The 22910-nt window shown below is 46.9% G+C and overlaps 3 protein-coding genes across 6 annotated transcripts; 1 reads left to right on the top strand and 2 right to left on the bottom strand.

The window, feature by feature from the left end:
* Positions 1-862: 862 nt before the first annotated feature.
* abce1 (ATP-binding cassette, sub-family E (OABP), member 1) lies at positions 863-9833 on the top strand. The gene is made up of 19 exons (XM_041073233.2): positions 863-1009; positions 5056-5195; positions 5312-5397; positions 5478-5575; positions 5698-5815; positions 6129-6266; positions 6468-6537; positions 6684-6780; positions 6862-6951; positions 7020-7141; positions 7402-7526; positions 7604-7700; positions 7818-7877; positions 7972-8030; positions 8246-8356; positions 8828-8970; positions 9048-9170; positions 9241-9352; positions 9510-9833. The coding sequence occupies exons 2-19, from the start codon at positions 5093-5095 to the stop codon at positions 9555-9557; spliced, it is 1800 nt and encodes a 599-aa protein (XP_040929167.1). The 5' UTR covers positions 863-1009; positions 5056-5092; the 3' UTR covers positions 9558-9833.
* Positions 1759-3953, bottom strand: anapc10 (anaphase promoting complex subunit 10). 3 transcript variants are annotated; one of them, XM_029173491.3, is made up of 6 exons: positions 3701-3843; positions 3114-3231; positions 2945-3035; positions 2704-2824; positions 2566-2619; positions 1759-2332 (listed from the first exon to the last, which is right to left on the bottom strand). In XM_029173491.3, the coding sequence occupies exons 2-6, from the start codon at positions 3226-3228 to the stop codon at positions 2153-2155; spliced, it is 561 nt and encodes a 186-aa protein (XP_029029324.1). In that variant the 5' UTR covers positions 3229-3231; positions 3701-3843; the 3' UTR covers positions 1759-2152. The 3 variants fall into 3 exon arrangements, with proteins under 3 accessions (XP_029029324.1, XP_029029315.1, XP_029029334.1); XM_029173482.3 differs by having other exon boundaries at positions 2566-2824; positions 3812-3953; XM_029173501.3 differs by having other exon boundaries at positions 2566-2824.
* Positions 9834-10858: 1025 nt separating the features above from the next.
* On the bottom strand, positions 10859-22600 carry otud4 (OTU deubiquitinase 4). 2 transcript variants are annotated; one of them, XM_041073117.2, is made up of 21 exons: positions 22349-22600; positions 20608-20691; positions 19190-19240; positions 19055-19101; positions 18653-18725; positions 18322-18403; positions 17962-18127; positions 17628-17661; positions 17298-17397; positions 16950-17014; positions 16770-16870; positions 16109-16203; positions 15806-15950; positions 15547-15682; positions 15403-15477; positions 14577-15225; positions 13612-14322; positions 13423-13463; positions 12607-13279; positions 12395-12459; positions 10859-12250 (listed from the first exon to the last, which is right to left on the bottom strand). In XM_041073117.2, exons 4-21 carry the CDS (start codon positions 19060-19062, stop codon positions 11849-11851), a joined length of 3621 nt encoding a protein of 1206 aa, XP_040929051.1. In that variant the 5' UTR covers positions 19063-19101; positions 19190-19240; positions 20608-20691; positions 22349-22600; the 3' UTR covers positions 10859-11848. The 2 variants fall into 2 exon arrangements, with proteins under 2 accessions (XP_040929051.1, XP_029026681.1); XM_029170848.3 differs by lacking the exon at positions 22349-22600 and adding an exon at positions 21070-21636.
* Positions 22601-22910: the final 310 nt, after the last annotated feature.

Below are 22910 nucleotides of genomic sequence, written 5' to 3'. Positions count from 1 at the left end.
CACACACACACACACTAATGGAAAGGTTTCATGATCAAACCTTGTATTTTAATTTTCTGCCTGAAATGATTTGAAGTAAAATCAATAAGTAGAACGTGCGCAGACACAGACTGGATGTGTTAACGTGACTCAACCTGCTGCAGCTTCACTCAACTTTGACAGAGAATGAAGATGCAACTGTTACATGGTTTGTAAAATAATTTAGCTTCTTTACAGGATCATGTGCCTCTGGGACATCTTTTTCATCCATCTGTCATATAATTTCCTGAAGACCAGTAGAAGACCTGGGGACCAGTAGGAGACTTAAAGACCAGTAGGAGATCTGAGGACCAGTTGGAGACTCGAGCACCAGTAGGAGGACCAGTAGAAGACCCGAGGACCAGTAGGAGGACCAGTAAAGGACCCGAGGACCAGTAGGAGGACCAGTAGAGGACCCGAGGACCAGTAGGAGACTTGAGGACCAGTAGGAGGACCAGTAGAAGACCCGAGGAGCAGTAGGAGGACCAGCAGGAGAGCTGGAGACGTCTTCCTGGGTCTGGACGGTTTATAGCTGTCAGCATCAGCCACCAATGTCTTAAGCTCTTTTTCTTATTTTACTCTTCTAAAAACACCACTAAAGTGCAGCAATACTGATCTAACGTGTATTTTTGTGCCATGTCACTAATAACAAGTAGGTAACAACATGTTCTACAAGTGAGTAGAACATCATTGTGTTTATTGGTTTCATCCGACTGAAGCTTAGTCACAGTCATCGCTTCAACCTCAAACAAAACAGGTGCACGAACGTCATGCAATAAACCGACCTCCACCAGGGGCCACGTCAGTAATTACCATGGAAACGTACACCGTGCCTCCGTTTGTCATCAGCTCTGTGAACGGTGTGTTTGCCTCATGTCTGACGGCCTGAAGAAGCAGGAAGCAGATGAAACTGAGCTTCATCCACACAAACCCACAACGCTACAGGCTCAACATTCATAATCAATCAACCCTCGGTGGATCCACACACAATGTAGGTCACACACGCACACACACACACACACACACACAAGTGATACACTAGTATTCAGGATTCGCCTGATGGAACATCCGTCTGTCCGTCTGTCTGTCTCCCTCTAGAGGTTTAAATGCTGAACTTCTCGTAGCTGATCCCGTGTAAATGATACGGTAAAGATTCAGTTTAAGCAGTTTGATATTTTAGCTAAAGGACAGGTTTTAAACTAACATCTTAATCTTAATAAGAAGCTGTTCATTGGGAGGTATGTGTCAGTCTGCTCCTTTGGGATATTAAACCTTCAATAATGAGAATCTTCACAAATAAAAACCCAAAGAAGGTATTTTAAAGAAGGTTGAGCTTATTACTATTATGTTTCATTAATAGGATTTGAAATATGTTGTATTTACATTACATTAAATTTACACCCCCTCCCCTTTAAGCACAAAGGTTAATGTGAGTTGTCCCTAGAGGTTTCTGCTTAATTTATGAACTTCCAGACATGAACAACGATGAGGACTCCATATAAACTTGGAGGTTTTCCACTGTGTGCTAACTGCATGCTAAAAGTGTATTGTATCATATTGTATCATATCATATGTGTTTGATGTACATGAATGACACTTATATTACATATACTGCTGCTGTTTAATTTGATATTAGGCATGTCTATATTTGTGCGTTTGTTTATCCTGTTAACAGGGGGGGGTCCTAAAAGGTTAAAGTGTTTGTTATCCCACAAACGTCCAAACCACTCAAACAGAATCTGAACTGAATTGTCCTTTATTACTTTAAGGCTCATTATTGACAGACGTAAAAAAATCGTTCACAGTATTTCTGAATCTCAGTTTTTCGTGTAATGGTGTAAATGCTCATTTCTGTCACATTTCGGGGGTTTTAAAATGTTTAATTTGACAGAAAACAAAACCACAAGACAACACACCAAACATCTGGTACAAATGATGGTTTTAAAATATGGCATTTGTAAAAAAAAAGGGGAAAAAAAAGCAAATCTGTTATCATGTCGTGCAACAATCAACCAGATTAATTTCTATTAAACCACAGTAGCAGCTCCACATTTCAGTCCTTTCCCTTTTCTGGAATTCTTGTGAGATTCCAGATTGTTTCTAGAGGATCGGTTGGTGGCACATTATTCCCGGATCACCTGATCGTTCGATACATCATAAAGTCAACTGTGGTGCATCTTGGGAACTTGCCAATGGAGCTCTCTTCTACTGGGGTGTAGACTTTTATCTGTCTCATGTGAGTGTCTCTGCCATTCTGGTGGTTGGCCAAGACGGCAATCTGGATCATGAAGGTGCTGATCGGCTCGTTGGTCCGCTGAAACACAGGAATGGTGCAACGGAGGGTAAACAAGCAACAAATAGTACGTCAGGCTGGGGCAGTGGATGCTGAGGTTATGATACAATTTCCCCCTGTCTGTCTGTCTGTCTGTCTGTCTGTCTGTCTGTCTGTCTGTCTGTCTGACTGTCTGACTGTCTGTCTGACTGTCTGTCTGACTGTCTGTCTGACTGTCTGTCCTTTTGGAAAGATTTAGTGCATATAATTTGAACCTGGTTCACGAGAGAGATGTGAATCCAACCACTGGGCTCCACCATCTCCAATTGCTGCAGAAAGAAAAGGGAAACCAGCAGTTGTGAATATGAATAGCTTTCAAACAAACATTCATCCCGGTGAGGGAGAGCTGTTACCCTGATCTCCTGTAAGTTGTGGAAGTTGTTGCCCACTCGGACTGAGATCTTACTGGGAGTGTAGCTCTCATCAGATTTATAATCAGCGTAAATACACAGCATCTTCACCGTCGTTCTCCTTCTGAAGAGAAAAATGAAAGACACTAAGGACAATGAAAAGAAACACAGATACAGTTTTAGGCGGCAAACAAGAAATGAAACAAAACACAGGTGATTTAGCACCTTAGAAAGAGAAACACACCTGAACTGTATGTTGACTAAGTGAGGCTGGGAGCCATCTGACTGCCAGTACGTCTCCAGGTTGTCGTCCCTCAGCTGATCTACTCCGAAACCTGGACATGGAGAGTTGAGTTAACCTCATACCACGCTCACCACTCCGTATGCACACGGGTGGGTTGCTGTGGGCTGACCAGGTTTACAGGAGGAGAGGGACCACACAGCCTGGGACCCGATCTCCCGGACAGTTCCTGTCCGCTCCAACTGCTTGGGATCCGCTCCGGGTGGTGTTTTACTCGGCGTCGCCATCCTCTGAACACGGACGAAAAACACAACAAAAGCAAACACTGAATGCGTTTTGCTCCTTTTATCTGCATTATATCTTGAAGATCGCCAATATATATCAATTTAATTCAAATATGTTATAACTCTTGTTATGTTAACTCTTGTAATTTGTATAATAAAAATATAATTTCAAAAATTAGGATTATGTCTAATGGAAAATTCTGCAGCGACACATCTAAATGTCTGTTTAGCTGCCTGAGATCCCGTTTAGTTCGTGTCGTGACTATGTTGGAGGCGTTTAAAAGACTTTAGGAAGTCTTTTAAACGACGACGGTCGTATCGTTCTAATTAGACCTAAACATCCATTCAAACATCTACATTGTCTGTAAACATTACACTACTATTTTACTGAAACCTAGTGTGAATTCAGACTAGCTGCTAGCAGCTAAGATCCCCCTTTTAAGGCTAATAAAACCTAGTTTGCAGTAGAACTTACAAACGGCGCTCGCACTAATGTCCAGGGTGGAATTTCAATGCATCCACTGTGACTCCGATTGATATGAATTAAGTTTCAATCACTTTTGTTTTGCTAGCAACTTGTGCGAACCTGTGTCGCTTTGTGATGACGTCACGGGCCTGGTCGCATTCTGCGTGCGTCCCTCCCGCCATCTTTCCTGCCGGCTTCCAGGAGAGGAACACGTTGCTGAAAAAAAGAAGTTTCACTCCCAACTGTTTGTTTCTAGACGTCGTTTCTCGTCCATTTCGTGAAAGCCGCGCACGCGGAGCCGAGCAGGGGTGAGTTTGTGACCTATCGACCCGGACCCAGCTCCTCTCTGGGGGTTTATTGCCATAGTAACGCTGCTTCCGAGGCGAGCAGCTGTCAAAGTGCGGGGCCTGCGGTGCTGATGTCGAGTTACGCGAAGCTAACTGTTAGCTGGCTGCTAGCACACTGGAATGCAGGCACATTTCGGTTCGTTGAGGGTTTTAGCAACTGATTAACACGCTCGTACTTGGATAAAGCGGGTTGGCCGTTCCACCGTTTGCATTTTAACACCGCTTCTTTTCGGCCGCGGAGCGGAAGGGAACGCATTTTTCTTTTGTACGTGTGGGCTGCTCACCCCGACCTTCATTTGTTAGTGTCCTAACCACGTATTATCCTGACCCCTCACACTAGTCAACATCTACCAAGTCCGAGGCGGGGAGGTTTCGCCAGAGTTTGGGATTCGCATTTGACTTCGGCGTTGTAACGGCTCAGATCGGGAGGTAAATGGAGGACAAATCCCAGTTTGAAGCCGCTCGCCACCGCCCGTCACGTTGCGTTCCCAGCGACAGATCCCAGTTAGCGCTGGTAATAACAGCCCAGCTGGAAACAGCATTTTGGGTGTTCATTACACGCGCGTTGCTCTTTTGCCGTTTTACACGCTGTGAGGCGCGTCCTCGCTGCAGGAAAAGCGCAGGATTTTAAACGCAGTCCGGTGACTCACTGTTCCTGATCAGCGCTGCTTTGCGAGCAGCTGCGTGTGTTTTTCTTGTGTGTGAGGCACGAGATGTAACCTCTGGGGACCAGGATCCACGTTAACGCGCTGCGCTGCAGTTTGGCTCGACGCTGTGGCGACACGTCCGCGGCGCCCATTGTTCGACTGTGAAGGCGTTTTGTTTTGTTCAGCGTTGAATGCGTTGCTTCAGCAGAGTTAACGGTGAGGGTGACCCAGTATTTAAAGCCACCATGAGGTGTGCGAAGGCCTCAGTCACCCAGGTGCTTAAACCCAAGGACTCGGCTTGAGGGTCCATCTTCTGCTCCGTCTATCGCTCTCCTCACCAGGCTTAACTGTGCCCCTTCTCTGCTCCCAGCTCCACTGGTGCAGCACCCGTCAGTCCAGCCTGAAACATGGCGGACAAAAACACCAGGATCGCCATCGTCAACCACGACAAATGCAAACCCAAGAAATGCCGTCAGGAGTGCAAGAAGAGCTGCCCAGTCGTCCGGATGGGTGAGCGAGCGTTTGATCTGTTCACGTCCAGAAAAAGGCTAAAAATTAAGACATTCTTGTGTGTGTGTGTGTGTGCATGTGCATGTGTGTGTGTGTGTGTGTGTGCGTGTGGACAGGGAAGCTGTGCATCGAGGTGACTCCACAGAGTAAGATCGTGTGGATCTCAGAATCGCTGTGTATAGGTTGTGGCATCTGCATCAAGGTACTCCTGCTACCTACAGTGGAACCATTGCAGCCGCTTGGGATTTTTGTGTTGCTCTGATGATGCTGCTGTTGTTGCAGAAATGTCCCTTTGGAGCGTTGTCAATCGTCAACCTGCCCAGCAACTTGGAGAAGGAAACCACACACAGATACTGCGCCAACTCCTTCAAACTGCACCGGTACGTTATGTCCAAACACAGCATCATGTGTTTGATGTGTCTGGGTGTGATGATCTCTGGATCATGTGTGTTCAGACTTCTGCTGTAATACTGTGTGTGTCTGTGTGTGTCTGTGTGTGTAGGCTGCCCATCCCCAGGCCTGGTGAGGTGCTGGGGCTGGTGGGGACCAACGGTATCGGCAAATCCACAGCTCTGAAGATATTGGCTGGGAAACAGAAGCCCAACCTGGGGAAGTATGATGTGAGTGTTTAGTCGTCGTTCGCTGGGAGACGAGAGTGGAGCTCAACTGTACAGTCGTGTAGCCGACCGCTTGACTTGATGGGTGTGATTCCTGATTAGGGCTGGAGCTGTGCAGACAAGATAAAACATGGGAGTAGCTGCTCACAGCTTCTGAGCGACCAGCCAAAAGTTGAACATCCATATTTGTAGAAACACAGTTTATACCTTGAAAACCTTTCAACTTTATTAAAAGCCACACACTTCAAATCCTGTTTGTGTGTCACAACTCTGTTTCCACCCATGACTGTATGTTTGTGTGTGCTCTCCGGTCCAGAATCCTCCAGACTGGCAGGAGATCCTGACGTACTTCAGAGGATCTGAGCTGCAGAACTACTTCACCAAAATCCTGGAGGACGACCTGCGAGCCATCGTCAAACCGCAGTACGTCGACCAGATCCCAAAAACGGTCAAGGTGAATAATTTCAACTCAGCTGAGACAGTTTGAAGCTGGATTCACAGACTTGAAGACAACACAGAGGCTGCAGGTTGATGCCAGTCACGTTGGTGTATTCACCAAACTGCAAACTGTTCTTACAAGTTTGCTCCAGCTTCCTCCAGGCTTTACGTTCTGTGGGAATGTTGGGACTGGATGTGATTCTTGGTCTCTCCCCAGGGTTCAGTAGGGGCCATACTGAGCAGGAAGGACGACACAGACACACAGAACATCGTCTGTGACCAGCTAGGTAAAACCCAGCGCTGTGTCGTCGTTATTTCTGCACAGTAAACGTGGACAGAAACCCGCCGCTTGTCCCCAAAGCACTGATGCAGAATGAAGCGCTTTACCTTTAGCTGTGTTGTGATTGGCTGCTTTCCTGCTGTTGCCGGGCAGATCTGACTCACCTGCGAGAGCGGAACGTGGAGGATTTGTCTGGAGGGGAGCTGCAGAGGTTCGCCTGCGCCGTCGTCTGCATCCAGAAGGCCGACATGTGAGGAATCCGCTCCAGGTTTATAATTATTGGACTTCAGGCGACGCGCAGTCTGACGCGTGTTCTGTGTCTCCTCTGCAGTTTTATGTTTGACGAACCATCCAGTTATCTGGATGTTAAACAGAGGCTGAAGGCTGCCATCACCATCCGCTCACTCATCACCCCAGACAGGTAGGAGGCGGTTCCTCCCTGCACACGCTGTCCTCATGCCTCCACTCACCTGCTGTTGTGTGCCGCAGGTACATCATTGTTGTGGAGCACGACCTGAGCGTGTTGGATTATCTGTCTGACTTCATCTGCTGTCTGTACGGAGTCCCCAGCGCCTACGGAGTGGTCACCATGCCCTTCAGCGTCAGAGAGGGTACCAGGACTTCCTCGTTCATACTGAACAGTGCCAAGTTAAATTTAATGTGATGTTTACTGCAGAATTGATGAAAGCCTTTACTGGTCATTATCACATCTTACATTGTAACAACAAAATTGGTCTTCTGCATCTAACCCCTCCCCGTGGGGAGCAGTGGGGAGCAGTGGGCTGCCATGCAGGCGCCGGGGAGCTGCTGACACCTGAATCCTGCTGGGTTTGAACCTGGGACCTGATGGTTCTTCACTTGCTGATTGCAGGTATCAACATCTTCCTGGACGGTTACGTTCCCACGGAGAATCTGCGGTTTCGTGAGGCCTCGCTGGTCTTTAAGGTGGCTGAGACGGCCAACGAGGAGGAGGTGAAGCGGCTCAGGCACTACCAGGTCTGGATCTCACCATCACACCCTTCATGTGAAACACCAGGGAGATGCTCGTGTCTGACTCTGATGTTGTGCCTCAGTATCCTGACATGGAGAAGACGATGGGCGAGTTCACGCTGGAGATCAAAGGGGGAGAATTCACAGACTCTGAGATCATGGTGATGCTGGGGGAGAACGGTGAGCACAGATTATTATTAGTATCATAATCACATCTGGTCTGATGACGATGAGAGGAAAAGAAGGGAGGACTGAGCCGCCGCTGCTGGTTTTCTAACCCCCCGTTTGTGTCTGCAGGCACAGGGAAGACGACCTTCATCAGGATGTTGGCTGGAGGACTCAAACCTGACGGAGGAGGTGAGCGAGTCCTCGTCACAGGACACCTGACAGTGACAGTGTTTCACCGTATTCTCACAAAGGCCCCTCTTAAACTCTGTGTCTCTCTCTTCAGGTGAGGTCCCCATTCTAAACGTCAGCTACAAACCTCAAACCATCAGCCCCAAGTTTAAGGTTTGTTCTGTTTCTTGCTTCGTGTCAGCTCATTTTTGTCAAAGAGCAGAGTCGGTTGATTTTACTTCAGTATGAAAACCTTTTGTGGAGGTTTTGTGAACCTCTTGCTACTGTTTTACTGCATGTGAGTTGGAGATCTGTTCATGTCTTTTACATCCTACATGTTGCTTTTGTCCTGCACACATGTAAATGTGTGAACATGTTTGTTTGTTCAGGGCAGCGTCAGAGCTCTGCTACATGAGAAGATCCGAGACGCCTACACCCACCCACAGTTCATCACAGACGTCATGAAGCCCATGCAGATCGAGAGCATCATAGACCAGGACGTAAGGAACCCACAAACCCTGTTAGATTAAGGTTTGATCTTTTATTAGGCTCAATGAGGGCCCGAAGAGTGGAGTGGAAATGTAATAGCTGGGTTCTACTCTGGACTAGACTTTATTTCATTTAACCTTTTATTCACTCTTTGTCTCCTGCTGCTGACTTACATGACTCACTGCTCCTCCAGCAGAGGTCAGTAAATGACAGTGTCCAGTAGAAGTGAACGCTGCTGCAGAAATGGGGTTCATGGTTTTACTTCTGCTAAGTCAACAAACTTAGTGAAGCTAGATTTAAAATTGTGTCACATTGTGGAGTATGAAACCCAACTCTGATTGACCTTCATCTTCCTCCTGTCCCAGATTCACTGCATGTGATCTCTAGCGCTCACCTTCTCACTTTACATAGGAAGGTAAACATGTTGCATGATATGTTCAGGTGTTGTTCAGAGCATGAACCCTCCCCTGCTCCTCCTGTAGGTGCAGAACCTGTCTGGTGGTGAGCTGCAGAGAGTCGCTCTCACTCTGTGTTTGGGGAAACCAGCTGATGTTTATCTGATCGACGAACCTTCAGCCTACCTGGACTCTGAGCAGAGATTGATGGCCGCCAGAGTCATCAAGAGGTCTGCCAACACTTATTTCCGCCTTCATTCCCCTTTTCTTCAGGCCTTGTGCGTCACAACCTCCGTTCTGCTTGCAGGTACATCCTCCACGCCAAGAAGACGGCGTTTGTGGTGGAGCATGACTTCATCATGGCCACCTACCTGGCCGACAGAGTCATCGTGTTCGACGGTATTCCCTCCAAGAAGACCTTCGCCAACACGTGAGTCTTTAAACGCGGTGACAAGCAAACGTCCCACCGCGATAACGACTGACCCCAAGTCTTGTCTCAGTCCTCAGAGCCTGTTGGCAGGAATGAACCGGTTCCTGTCGCTGCTGGAAATCACATTTAGAAGAGACCCGAACAACTTCAGACCCCGCATCAACAAGCTCAACTCCATCAAGGTGAACTCATTCGACTCTGCTAAAAACGGACGCTACCACTGAAAAGATTCCATATACACACGTTTGGAACCTGTTGAATAACATCACCCTGAACTAAAGCGTTAAAGGATGCGTTTCACTGCTCACTGACCTTTGACCTTTGCCTCGTTTGTTTCAGGACACGGAACAGAAGAGGAGCGGAAACTATTTCTTCCTTGACGACTAAGACGGCGCTGCGTTAAGGAGCGTTGAATGAGTACGACCGTACGGAGTGAAACAACCAACAGCAGATATGTTCAAACGAAACCATCAACGGCCTCATGTTCCGGGCTCAACACAGCAATGTTAAGTAACGTCTCAAAGTATAAAGTGCATTGCTTTGTGTCCGTCGGCCCAAACAGTGGGCTGCATTCACAAGTCGCCAATGTTGTGGAACATTCAGCATATTTTAAACAGTCATGCATTTACAACAACTGAAAATAAACTGATGCTGATCCCAGAACAGTTTCTTTCATTTTACAAGTCAGTCACAGCTGCAGGTACAAGTTAACTCACAAAGATGGAAGGAGCTAAAGGTCTGCTCCACCCTCTGGTCTCAGTTCTTTAACTCATATCAGTGAATGTGTCTACAGTTGGACATGATGGTTTTATATTTACTGCGCTACTGCACTTTATCTGAACACTCTGAACACTGCAGAACTACACTTAGGCGTTACTACAGAAGCTGGTCATAAGTAGAATATCATAAAGTTGATATATTCCGCTACTTCCATTCAAAGTCAAACTTGTATATTTTCATTTATTACACACATAAAAATCTAAATTCACTATCTTCATATTTGAAAATTAAAATTTTAATATCAATACAAAGAATTTTTAGAAATCTTGGCCAACCTGAAACGTATGAACGTGTACATCTCTCAGTACTTGGTTGTGGCTCCTTTTTGCCTAAATCACTGCATCAGTGCGACGTGGCATGGAGTCCATCAGTCTGTGGCACGGCTCATGTTATGAGCCCAGGCTGCTCTCATGGTGGCCTTCAGCTCTTCTGCAGTGTTGGCTCTGGCACATCGCATCGTCCTCTTTACTGGCCAATGAATAACAGGGCTCCCATGGTCCTTAAACCCGGCACTGGGAGCTCTGGGACTGTGTGCAGGAGACAGGTCTTTTTGCAGAATGAAATCTACATCTTCATGAAGTTGTTCACCAGCAGGAAGCACTTTGTGCTCTAAAATTTCCTGGTCTACAGCTGCATTGACCTTTGACCTCAAAACACAGTGGACCAACACCAGCAAATGACACGGCACCAAACCATCACTGACTGTGGGAACTTTACATTGGACCAGAAGCAACGTGGGTTCTGTGCCTCTCCTCTCTTCCTCCAGACTCCAGGTAATTTATCAATTCAATTGAAATTAAACACGCTGCCTAGTACCAGTGACTGCACCCGCTAACGTCACCTCACTAGACCAACAGCGCTGGGTCCACAGGCGACTGACACGTCTGAAAGAGAAGCAGCATCTCATCTTTGGTTTTCAGATTCATTTATTTGATCACATAGAAAAGTCCAAACAGCTTTTGCCCTGTTCAGTAAAGTCTCTCAGACTCAGGAAAAGAAAGGCACAAACAAGGCACAGTCTCTGCAGAGGTTGGAGCTCATCGAGAGACGTGTGAAACAAAACACACAAATTAAAAATCAAATTAGCCCTATATACACATGCTTCAGCTGCTGCGGAGAGAGTTTACATGATGCTGAGCTCTCAGTTGTTACTATACATTCAACGTATGGAAGAAAGCGGCATTCCTCTAAAGAAACAGTTCCGTTTGGGAAAGTCGACCTTTTTGCTCAGAATTAGACAAGGGACAATAAATTGAAAATGACTATGTAACTTCAGCCAACAGCTGGTGAGTTAAGGAGCGCTCACAGGTTTACATCTCATTTGATTCACTTCATTTCCAGACCTAGCGCTATGCTAAGCTAACTCTAAAAGCTCAACCATTAGTGTAAAGTCCCCTGTAGCTCAGTTCCACCAACATGTCACATGAATCCATCAAAAGGCTTTTGCCAAAGTTTGAATAGAATCAGATTTTTAAAGAAAAGACGCGACAATCTTTGGTGTCAGCTCCACGTGAGTATTTTCTTGTTAGTTTAAGTTTCCCGTGACGGTCGGTACCGTCGGGGCTCAGAGCGCTTTGGGACATGTTTTACCTCTTAACGACGCAGACACTTGTTACTTTCAGCTCGTGCAAAGCATTTATTCTATAAACCTCTAAATCCAGCTATTGAGAAGTGTAAAATACATGCTGACAAACTAAAGAGCAGCTATGAGGTCGGTAGTGTTTGACTACGAGCTGGACAGAAAGCAACAAGATGTTACAGACCTAACGGATTGTTTCCGCCATTTCTATGACGGGGTTTAAACAGTGATGAGAAATATAAGGCATCAAAATGATTTGATAAACCACAGCATGAACCCCAGAAAGCCGTGAAGAACAAAGCGAGCTCCGCGTCCTCACTCAGGGCTGGTAGCCTCTGGCCCAGCTCTGCCCCACGTACGAGGGGCCGTACGGGCTGTGGTTGAAGCCCATCCTCCTCTGTCCTCCCCTCCACCCGTCATGGCCTCCCCTCCCTCTGCCTCTGTAGCTCCTCCTCGGCATGCGGTAGTGCGTGCCCGAGGGGTTGAACACCTCCTCCTCCGGGTCGTCCTCGGTGCTGCAGGCCACAGACAGACCCTCTGACATGGCAATGGGCGGCAGGCAGTGAACCTGGCTGGGCTCCGCGGCCCCCGCCCTCATGTATGGTTTTCGGTGGCCCCGATAGACACAAGAGGGGTTGATGTCGACAGGGACCAGTGGTTTGGAGGTGATGTCATGAGGTCCGGGGATGCCGCTGGTCGTCATGGTCATCATGTTGACATGCTAAGACACAGGTAGGTCAGCGTTAACACTGAACTGCACCAACGGCTCCAACATCAAGTACTACTACTGTTGGTCCCACCACTACTAATATATATCTCCTACTTTCCCCCATAGTATTTGATTTGACCCTTGTGGGTGACGTACTATTGGTATGTTGTTGAGTGGCGGGTCCACCAGCAGCACACTCTCTTCCTGCTCCTTCTTGAAACCTAAAAAAGAAGAAAATCTTCGTGAGAGGCTGCACATTTATCTTACTGTAAAATAAGGACTTCAGAAGTCCTTGTGTGCGCGCAGTCATATTTCACATACTTTAGTGCTTTTGCTGAAACAGTTAAAGCTTATGACTGTTTACATACCAAAACTATTGGTGGCATGAGCCACCATCGGCCTGTTGTTAGCCTTAGCCACATTAGCTGCAGCCGGAACCTCCAGTGGAGCGTGAACTCTGCCGAGACCATGGCCAGGCATCGTGTCCCCGTTGGCTGGTGAATGGTGGGCCACTGTCGCTTTGGTGCCCTGGAACTCATCAGGGGTGGATGCCTGATGATATCCCAGTGAGGACGGGGGGTATGGGGGCATTGCTGGGGGCATTGCTGGGGGCATTGCTGGGTGTCCAGGGTCTTGACCTGAGGGGTAACCTTGGGACGGAGGCAGGGTAACTGGGTATGGTGGCGTTGGGGAGGGGTACGCTACTGGGTAGCTGGAGTTGCTAGGTGGGGGCATCTGCTGCTGCTGCCACGGCATTCTTTGGGGCGGAGGCTGAGCGATGGGGTATGTAGCCTGGTTGAAGGGGGGCTCACTGGGGCGATGCGGCTCAGGGACTGGGGCCTGGTGGTCGTACTGAGCCGGCGCCGATGCTGGATTCAGTGGATACTGAGGGTAGGCCTCTTGCTGTTTGACCGGAGAGCTGGAGGGGGGGATCTGGGGGGTCGGGGAGGGTGAGCGGGAGGGAAGTTTGGGGTGAAGTGCGTAGGCCTGCTGGAGGGGCGTGAGGTATATCCAAGGAGGGAACATGGGCAACGTGTACGCCTGAGGACACAGAGCCGTTCAGCTTAGAGACATGTCAAAGATGCTGCAACCACACATTCTAAACATGTTTACATATTCATTTACTCTATTTTACATTTGGATGTAGAATTAATAATGCTGAAATGTGCATTTTAATTTCTTACCTTGATGCCCAAATTGAAGAAAAACCTCAAGATGTTGACGTCTGCAGCAATCAAAAAAATAAATACATGAACAGAAGAGGAGGAAGTTTTATAACAGAAATGATGTGAAATATTTTATTTATTGTAGCTAATAAACAGCATGTGTTGGTTTGAGATGTTTCCAGGGGAGGTAGACTTTAAAACGCTCACCTTTAGGCAGGTCTTCTCCAGACTTGCTGGAGGAGAAGGGTGGGGGTGTCACTATGGCGCCATTCTCTTCCTGGGGAAAACCGGGGTACAGGGGGTCCTGGTAGAGCTGGGACAGTTGCTGCAGAGGAACTGTTCCAGGAATGGACTGAGAGGGAAGTAGTGGGTGAGGAGGTTGCGGTTGTTGGGACAGAGGATGAGCAGGCGGTTCAGTCTGAGGATTCTGAACAGCAGGGGGTGGAGCCTCCATCTTATCCGGGGTGTTGGGGGTTTCGGTTTGAAGAGAGGGATGAGTCAGACCAATGGAGAGTGAGGGGGAGGGATGTGGGACTAGGGAGGGGTGAGGAGCCCGGATCGACTGAGGAGGTAACGGAGGCTGACTGACGGGGGACTGGAGCTGCACGTGGGCCGAGGACGGGACAGAACCTTGAGGAACATTAGGATGGGAAGCTTCAGGAGGACATTGAGATGCCTGAACATGGGCAAACTCGGACTGGGCCTGAGGGGTGTGCTGGGACAGAGCGGACTGGGCCTGGGACCCAGATGAGCCCTGAACCTCCATCTGAGCTGGTGTCTCAGCCTGGGGTAGCGGTGCCTGGGGCTGGGACACAGAAATCTGGTTGTGATATGCTTGGGGCTGAATCTGAGCTGGAGAACTCTGGCTCTGAAAGGTCTGGGGTGCAGTGAGAGGGGCTTCAGCATGTGGTAAAGAATCTGCAAAACCAGGAAAGACAGCGTTTAGGAGCAGGACCCCTGTGACTGTAAATGCAGGAAACACGTGATCCGATGGGGTCAGACCCCCTGCTGTGACACGGACGGCACCATTATAAGTCTGCATTCGACTGCTGCTTGTCATTGCCTTCCCAGTCATGAAGAGGGAGAGACTCATGGTGTATTCAAGTGGACTAATTTCTTAGTGCTACTAGAACTCCTGTAATACAAAAGCAGCCACAAAACAGAATTCTTACCTGGAGTTTGTGCTGGAGCCTCCTGGACCTGGACAGCATGACGGATAACAGGAGAGGAGGAGGGGTTCTGGACTGTGAGGGGAGAGAAGGCGGGCGGACTGGGGGAGTGGGGCAGAGTGGAGAAAGACGGTGAAGAACGGGGGAAAGAGCCGGAAGCAAGGAAGCTCTGCGCAGCAACAGGAGACGGAGCGATGGGAGCGATGAAAGTAGGAGGTGGAACGGCCGAGGACGAAGGCGGAGAAGCTGTGGTTTTAGGATGGAGACCTGAGGAGGAGGAGGAGGTGGATGAAGCAGCAGGGAGAATGGGGGTCACGATGGAGAAGACAGAGGCGGACGACGGCGCAGCGCCTCCTGCTACAGGCTTGGTGTCCGGGGCAGCAGCAGGTGGAGGAGAACACGGCGGAGCACCGGCAGCTGAGGCGTAGGACAGGGCGCTCGCTTTAGCAGCCGGCGCAGCAGAGGCGAGTGGGGGTCCAGGAGCTGCAGCAGCGACGTGAGAGTTGGGCTGTGAGTCGGCCGATGCTGCAGCAGCAGCAGCAGCTGCAGCAGCAGCAGCAGCTGCAGCAGCTGCGCTGGCAGGCGGTGGAGTGGAGGATGTGGGCCTTTCGCCAGCAGGGGGCGCCGCTCTAAAGCTCTCCACCGGACTTTTCTGTGGAACGAGAAAGAAGATGTCGTTCGTTTTTCTAGTCAGAACTGGTTTAAGAACCGTTTCATCCATATCGCTAAGCACATGCATCCAGCTCAGTGTGTTCACAGGTTTCATACTGAGACACGGTCAGTGGAGTGACACCATCTAGTGTGGTTCTAAGCGCTCAGGGTCGCTCACCGTGCTGTGTCTCTGGGGCCTTTTCTTCTCTCCTCCCTTCCTCTTTCCTCCATCGCCCTGCATCACAGACTGAACCTGGGGACAAACGAATATGAATGCACTCATTCAGAAGCTGCCGACCACCCGTCAGTGACTGTAGCTCACCCCCAGCGCAGGGAAGCTGTGTTCATCTCTCAGCTGGATCTCAACAAGGGCCACGTTCCTCTCCTCCTCCTCTCTGGCCAATCGCTGCTCCTCCGTCAGGCCGAACAGCACAGAGTCTGCTGTGCTCCCAGACGTTCTGCACAAAACACCAGTACTGACGGTCTTTAGTCTGTGTGCGAGTATGAGCTTTACCACGATCTCCGTCTGCCCTCTAACCTGATGCCACATCACAAACGTTCATGTTTACATGCACACTGACCTGCTGCTTTTGGTCCCGCCCTGCTCCTCCACAGAGTGTTGCTTCTGCACGCGCCCACCAGAGCCCGGGGTCGTCGCCTGGGCAACAGAGGAGGATGCTGGGGGGGGCTTCCCCCGGCCTCTGCCTTTACATCTCTGTTCACCGTCTGACACAAAATGAAGAATTTCAGTCTATTTACTGTTTATTCCAGTTTATGAATTTTTGACTGGTGTACATGACGTGTGTGTGTGTGTGTGTGTGCGTGTGTGTGTGTGTGTGTGTGTGTGTGTGTGTGTGTGTGTGTGTGTGTGTGTGTGTGTCCACCTCCGTGTCCGTTGTTCAGTTTCTTGTCCCTGTTTGCCACCGTGCTCCAGCTGACCTCCTCATTGAAAGGACGCAAAGTCCACAGAGGAACCTGTCTGCACGCACACACAAAATGTAATTTCATTTTCGGTCCAAAATAAATGTGCTGAGTCTAAACTGGGATTTTCCATAACATTTGTCCTCCACACAAAGGCTTGGTCATTTATTTCCAGTCTAGCAACCATAGACACATACTGTGTTGCCTGTGTGGTGATTAAACACTTATCTGGGCTTAATTTAGCTTAATTAAATTAATATGGAAACGTGTTTCTCTGACCTTAACTTGGTCCAGAGCAGGATAAATGAACTCCAGTGACATCTTTTTCTGCAGATACTGTATGCTGTGAGACACACTCTTATTCCTGGCCATTAATCTGAGCAAAGCGAGCTCTGTATGCAGCCGGAGGAGAAGCTGTAGTTGACTCACTAACTGGACGTTGTCTGACGTAACAACAGCAGTCACTCTTTCTTTTCCTGCTAGTTTACCGCAGACATAATGATCAGACAGCTTTTCTTCCATGTTATTTCCTTTGTGCTACTCTGATCCACATGTGTTAAGTCTTAGTTATGTTAATCACTATCAACACAAACATACAGCTGGGTTTTTGTTGATGTCACCTACTTTAAGCCCAGGTCTTCTATGAAGACCATCACATAGTTGTGGTTGGGAGGAACCTCTTTGACCGTTGCACTGTAGCTCCGTCCACCGCTCTCGAGTCGGACCTACAGGTGAGAAACAAATAACTCACTTAAGCAAACAGCAGACTTGAGCAGAGCATTATTGAACTGAACAGACACACACCAGGCACCGGTCTCCAACAGTGTACTGCATCCCAGCAGCGATGCAATAGTCCAACTTCTGTTGGGCTGAAAGAGAAAGAAACCTCATTTTTATTGCTCATTTTGAGGCTACGAGCCATTTATAATCAGTCACATGATACACGAGGCACACACTTCCAATCTAGCTCCCTCTGGAGGCACTAAAGGCTCAAGCTGCTGTCCTGCTGGTTCTGCAACACGCACTGCCCCAGCTACTACTGCTTACGCTCATCAGGTGTGTTCAGTCAAACACACTGCCAAACCTGATTGAGGTGCTCAGCAGGGAGAGGTGGAAAACCTGCAGGACAGTGAAGAAACTCGTGTGCGTTACCTTTCTTGCTTTTCTCCCACACGTTGTACTCCACATTTCTGTACAGAGTCGGATTCAGTGAACGCCTCAGGCTCTCAGACAGGCGACCACGCCCACGGCCCTGAGAGACACACACACACACACACACACACACACACACACACACACACACACACACACACACACACACACACACACACACACACACACACACACACACACACACACACACACACACACACACACACACAGACACAGACACACACACACAATCAGTGATGCCCAACAACAGGCAGTTCAGCAGCTGTGTACAGTAGGTTAATGATATTTACTGGAAGACGTGTTTCTTACCTTGTGTCTCGCAGAAGTTGTTTCCTTCTCAGCCCTGTGTAAAAAAGGTATTCAAGAAAATTTAAAAACATTACAAATGAAATAAATGATCAATGATAGGAAATAAATAAGAAACTAAACACATATTGTGCAGTTAACAATGTAAGAAATACACAATTTGTATTCTATTAGAATTATGACAACACTGAGTATATGAAGGGAGGAGATGGTTCAGTCAATGCATTTCTACTCATTCAACAAAAAATCAAACCTAAAGACACAACAGCTGTAGATGTCCCTGTTTACATGTGAAGAAACATAAAAAGGACTTTGTACTGGTCGTCATGTCTCCCACCTTAACGTGTCGCTGGAGTCCAGCTCGGACTCGTCGCTGCTCACGCAGGTGGGCAGGCTGTCGTCACTGAGCGCGTGGAGGAGTCGGCTGCCGCGCTGACCAAGACCCGCCAGCATGTTCCGGTCCACCTTAAACACGCGCTCATACAGCAGCTCGTACAGGATGGCTGCAGCAGAGGTGGGAACCACTCACATGAGCCGCCATCACAACTGAATACTGGATACTCACAGAGCCCTGGAGCGTGTGTGTATTGGGTGTGAATTAACATAAAAACTATAATGTCCTACTAAAGCAGCAAGAATGAGGATAGACGGTTCCCTGACCTACAAACATGTGACAAAGATCAGTTTGATGACTCACACTGGCACATGGCAGCGCTCTTAATGTGGCGAGTGGGATAAACGCTGTCATAGTGATTTCCATTCAGAAAACACAGCTGCACCTGTTAAAAGCAGAGGAACTGGAGTCAAACAAATTCAGCAAATTCAATTAAAAAAGGTTAAATAAGTTCTTTGATTTTTAAGTTTCAGAACTGCAACGAAGTGACAGCGTTTGCATTGCACCTAATAAAACATGTACTAGATGGGTTTAAATGCAAATGACTTAGAATGTTAGGAAGGTAAATCCAACTTCATCTGACTCATGACCAGAAAGATGGAGTTCAATGTGACTAATGAGTCTCGAGCTTCACCTTGTCCTTGAAGTTGTTGTCGGTGATGGGCACAGCAGGTTTCCCAGGCTCCTGGTAGATCAGAAAATCCCTCCTAGACGGAGAACAGGGCTTTAATCTCTTGACTAACCGTGGCCCTGTTAAAAACAGGCTGGACCTGCTCAGGGCTGAATATGGACACATTCGAACTGTGTGTTGTTCCCGTTTTGCTGTGTACATATGATCTAACATGTTTAACCCCCAACTACCAGCAAAAGATCAGAGATGCTGTGTTAAGGTCTGGTGCTGATTGATCACAGCCAATATCTTCAAAGCTCGCAGCCACTGAGACCAAAGCTTTAGTAATGAGCTGTGTGGTGTGGTTCTGTGTGGACCCGGCATTTCTACATTACTGCACCAGGTTCTGATCTCAGTTTTACGTACTTGTACATGACAGCCAGTGCGTTGATCTCCACTTCTCCAACCCACTGCTAAAAACCAGAATGGCATGACATCAATACTTAAGGTCAAATAATGGCTATAAATCCCTTAGTACTCTGGATATATTGTAAACGTTACCTGTGGGTCCTGAAGCTTGCACAGGTAGGCCTCAAAGTCGCCTTCAATAAACTGTAAGAACACAAAAAGTGAAGGTTTCATCTCATGGAAAGCGTTTAACAGAGGCGTTAAATATGTCTATTGACGTTCACTTGACCTAAAACTACAGACATCACATCCTGAAAAGTTCAAAGGAATATTTTTTAAATCATTTTGTTCAAATGTTAATTACTGTAACTTCAACGTCGTTTTATCCGACTAGAGTAAAAATGCTTCTTTAACATTTTATAAACACTGTCAGATTAATGGATATAAAAGAGAGATTGCTGATTAGATATGAATTGAAGCATCAATCATAGGCTCAGGCTTTGGGAAGTAAATTAGTTAGTGAGCATCCAGAAATACAACCTGATTTAAAACCCAAGAGCGTTAGACGATTGGTAAAGCAATGGGAATGTGAAAACAAATTAAAGGGGTGAGAAAAAACAAAAATCAACAATAAACGGTGTTTTTTTAGACTTAACACGGTGGAGGTTTACATTTTGACAATTTCAGCAAAAGTTTTTTTTCCTCCTGGCTACACGTCGTCACACTTACAGCTTTAGAGACGTTTGAGCGGAAAAAGTATAATTGAAACATAAACACCAAAACATGAATAAATGCATTATGGAAGTGAAGGCACAGGGAGAAGTGCAGAATGCAGAGCAGCAGCCTGACATCAGGTTTTACACAACGTAATGACAAACACGTATCAAGCATCACACACACATTCTGTACAACTTGCTGAACTGCATTCTGGGAAATGCAGTAAATCACTGCCACAGAGCGAGTCCAGCCAATCGCTGTCTAATGACTGCCATAAAACACGCAAAGACGCACACTTTTGCTTCCAGTTCCTCCTTCACCTTAGCTCTGAAGTGAAACTAAAATCTGCTGTCACTCTACAAACCGATATTTGTTTTATCTTTTCTCCCTAATCCATGTTCAGTTACAATATAGTTTATTTTCAAAGCAATATTAACTCAGCAAAAAGACAAATGTTTACTATGTCAAAAAATGAGTGTGTTGGATTAAATCTTATTAAAGATTACTTTGAAGCCATATGACTATGAAGACAATGTAACAACAATTCAGCGATGTTACCACAGTGTTTGAAGCAGTGTGTATTCATGTGAGTCCATATTCAACCCCTTGACCGGTTACTACAACAAACACACCATCCCACAAAAACTCACATTGTCCAACAGAGTTCAATTAGCAAAGAAAAAAATAGAAATACATGAGTGAGAGTGAGTGCAAAAGAGATAATATTATCAATAAATGAGCTCCTCTCAGATTCATTATGTTTCACAGTATACAGTTTAAGACTGTGTACTTTTACGTCCAGCAGGACCACACGTTCATGTTCTAGAGATTCTCACCACACATTTGCTACATACCGCCTCATACACGTCTCTGTTCCTCTTCAGGAACTCCACACACTGGGCCCGTACTTCAGTGTGAAGGCTCTGACAGTGCAGCACCTGGACGGATCAGAGGTCAGAGGACAGTAAGAGACCCGATGACGTCATTGGAACACCTGCTCACATACACCAAGAAAGAACATCCACCATGTATCTGGACTCTAGTTTCTCTCACCAGGATACGAACCCACTTCACATTAACTATATATTAGCTATATTAAAACTGCATTTATCGGTGTAATTTTTGCGTTTACGGATAAATGTGCCAAGATTCCGTGTCACGTTAAAAGTCTCTCCTTTGCTGGTTGCAGTAACTTTTATTCGGCGAGCAGACACTTGCTAGGCTCCATTAGCACAACAACCGGACCCTGCCCATCCGATCACCTGAGTTCGGTTAGCTTGTTAGAAACGGATCCTTTCCAGGTGTAAACGCGTTACCTGTTCGGCGACAGCCCGAAACAAACACGACCCATCTTTGGCTATCTTCTTCCGATGCAGACCCAGTGACTTCAGGTAGTCGTCCATTGATTTTTCAGCACGCTTCTCTTCATTATTCTGCATGTTTACTCCAGCGTCCATGCTAGCGGGAGCTAGCCGCTAAAGCTAGCTGGTGGGAGGACGTTACCTGCGTGCTTCTTAGTTTTGTTGGCTAGCCGTACAAACTTTTAAACGCCTCGGGGCTACAAGGGGTGAATATCGCATACGAACACAGTTAAACCACTACATCTAAGATTCAAACTGAACCAAAGACAACAATGCCAGCGTCTAGTTTCGTTTTCCACGAAAGCTCCACAGACAGTCTTCCTAACTGTCAGAAAGTGAAAGTAGAAATCCAAGTTTAGCTCTCAGCTAGCAGCTGGTTAGCTTGTAGCAACACGCCCCCTCTTCTTCTACGGTTCCAAGTTGGAAACGACACAACGTAACATTTCCTGTTTCCTACCAAATTAAAACAAGGCTCCCTGTGTAAGAGCATCAATGAAAATGATTTCTGTCACTAAATGGGGCGTTAATATTTCTTTTCTCTTCTGCAGGCTCAGATTATCACTCCCAGTCGCTCTCCACTCCTCTTCTCTCTGGTAGTTCCCTCATCGCTTCCTGTCACGTTCAGCAGTATCGATTTCTGCTCCTGCAGAGAGAGAGACTGGGTGTTGGCACCACTGTGCCCTCATGTGACTGCTGCTCTGGATCCAGCTTATTCTCTGGCTGTTCCATTCATTCGTGTCGTACCAGTGCAGTGGTCTCAGATAAAGCTTTTACGTTGAGTGGTTGTTTCTTTTTCAACAGAGCTCCACTCATTGCCTCAGGTCTTATTACAGCATTCATTGTTACCTTACTTAATGATCTATAAAATACTCTACCTTTACTTTACCGACTTTCTGTCTGAAGTCAAAGAATTAACCGCCAGTATTTATCCCGTTTACCCATTAAACTTTGACCTTTGACCTTTTGGCCAATTGTCCAAGTGTCCAAAAGGCCAAGTGACAGAAACAAAATCCTGGCATATAAGTGAAGGTACTTTTCTGAAAACATACTCCAGACTTGGATGAAAGACATTTAAAAGAAAATATGTATTGAGAATTAATAATACACTTGCCAAATATATAAATTTCAGCAGAGTTCAATATTTAATAATATTGATAATTATTATGCCTAATGAAATAGAAATACTAAAAGAAAATGTACTTAAATGTTCTTGAATGTAATGAAGCAAATTTACCTTGGTGTCCTAGTTTAAGCTATATCCTTTTGACCTCTGCTCCTGGTTCTTCCTCTCATCCTTTCCAACACTGTTGCTCGACCTCATTTTTAAATCCGTCTCCTTCTTCTCACATCCTTTCTCACCTCCTCATACCAATGAACACATCCTTCTCTTCTTTTCTCTAATAGTATTTGCTGAAATCTAATAATGACCTTTGTGTTCATGTCAGTGAGTATTTTTTTCTAACCTCCTCTCGGCCCTCACATTTGCACATGATTGGCTGAGCCCAAGCTGCTGCCGACCAATTGTTAGACCTCCTGCTCACCACCATGGAGACCTACAACATGCCAGGTAACCATGGCAACCGGCGAGGAGGGGACAGGACCCATGGCGATTGACACTTATCCTCCCACTCATTTGGTGAGTGTGGTGTATGACCTTCATCCCTGATTTCTCTCTGAAAAGCCTCTTGAAATCTCTGCTTTCTTCTCACTTCTGTTTAAAATCTGATTGATTTTGTGGTCAGAGAATTTTAGATAATCATTCTATGTCTCTTAATGCATTACACTTTAGCAATATT

The sequence above is a fragment of the Betta splendens genome, chromosome 2, assembly GCF_900634795.4.
Source record: "Betta splendens chromosome 2, fBetSpl5.4, whole genome shotgun sequence".
In the NCBI taxonomy this organism is placed as follows: domain Eukaryota; kingdom Metazoa; phylum Chordata; class Actinopteri; order Anabantiformes; family Osphronemidae; genus Betta; species Betta splendens.
This window is presented reverse-complemented; position numbering and strand designations above follow the sequence as displayed.

Coding starts and splice junctions, on each gene's coding strand:
- anapc10 (XM_029173482.3), bottom strand. CDS start 3,228: ATGGCGACGCCGAGTAAAACACCACCCGGAGCGGATCCCAAGCAGTTG. Junction 2,825..2,944: donor TTAGTCAACATACAGTTCAG/GTGTGTTTCTCT, acceptor TTTTCTCTTCAG/AAGGAGAACGACGGTGAAGA. Junction 2,333..2,565: donor ACATCTCTCTCGTGAACCAG/GTTCAAATTATA, acceptor CCTGTGTTTCAG/CGGACCAACGAGCCGATCAG.
- abce1 (XM_041073233.2), top strand. CDS start 5,093: ATGGCGGACAAAAACACCAGGATCGCCATCGTCAACCACGACAAATGC. Junction 5,816..6,128: donor CCAACCTGGGGAAGTATGAT/GTGAGTGTTTAG, acceptor TCTCCGGTCCAG/AATCCTCCAGACTGGCAGGA. Junction 6,267..6,467: donor AGATCCCAAAAACGGTCAAG/GTGAATAATTTC, acceptor GTCTCTCCCCAG/GGTTCAGTAGGGGCCATACT.
- otud4 (XM_029170848.3), bottom strand. CDS start 21,210: ATGGACGCTGGAGTAAACATGCAGAATAATGAAGAGAAGCGTGCTGAA. Junction 18,404..18,652: donor ACAACAACTTCAAGGACAAG/GTGAAGCTCGAG, acceptor TGCTTTTAACAG/GTGCAGCTGTGTTTTCTGAA. Junction 17,398..17,627: donor CAACTTCTGCGAGACACAAG/GTAAGAAACACG, acceptor TGTGTCTCTCAG/GGCCGTGGGCGTGGTCGCCT.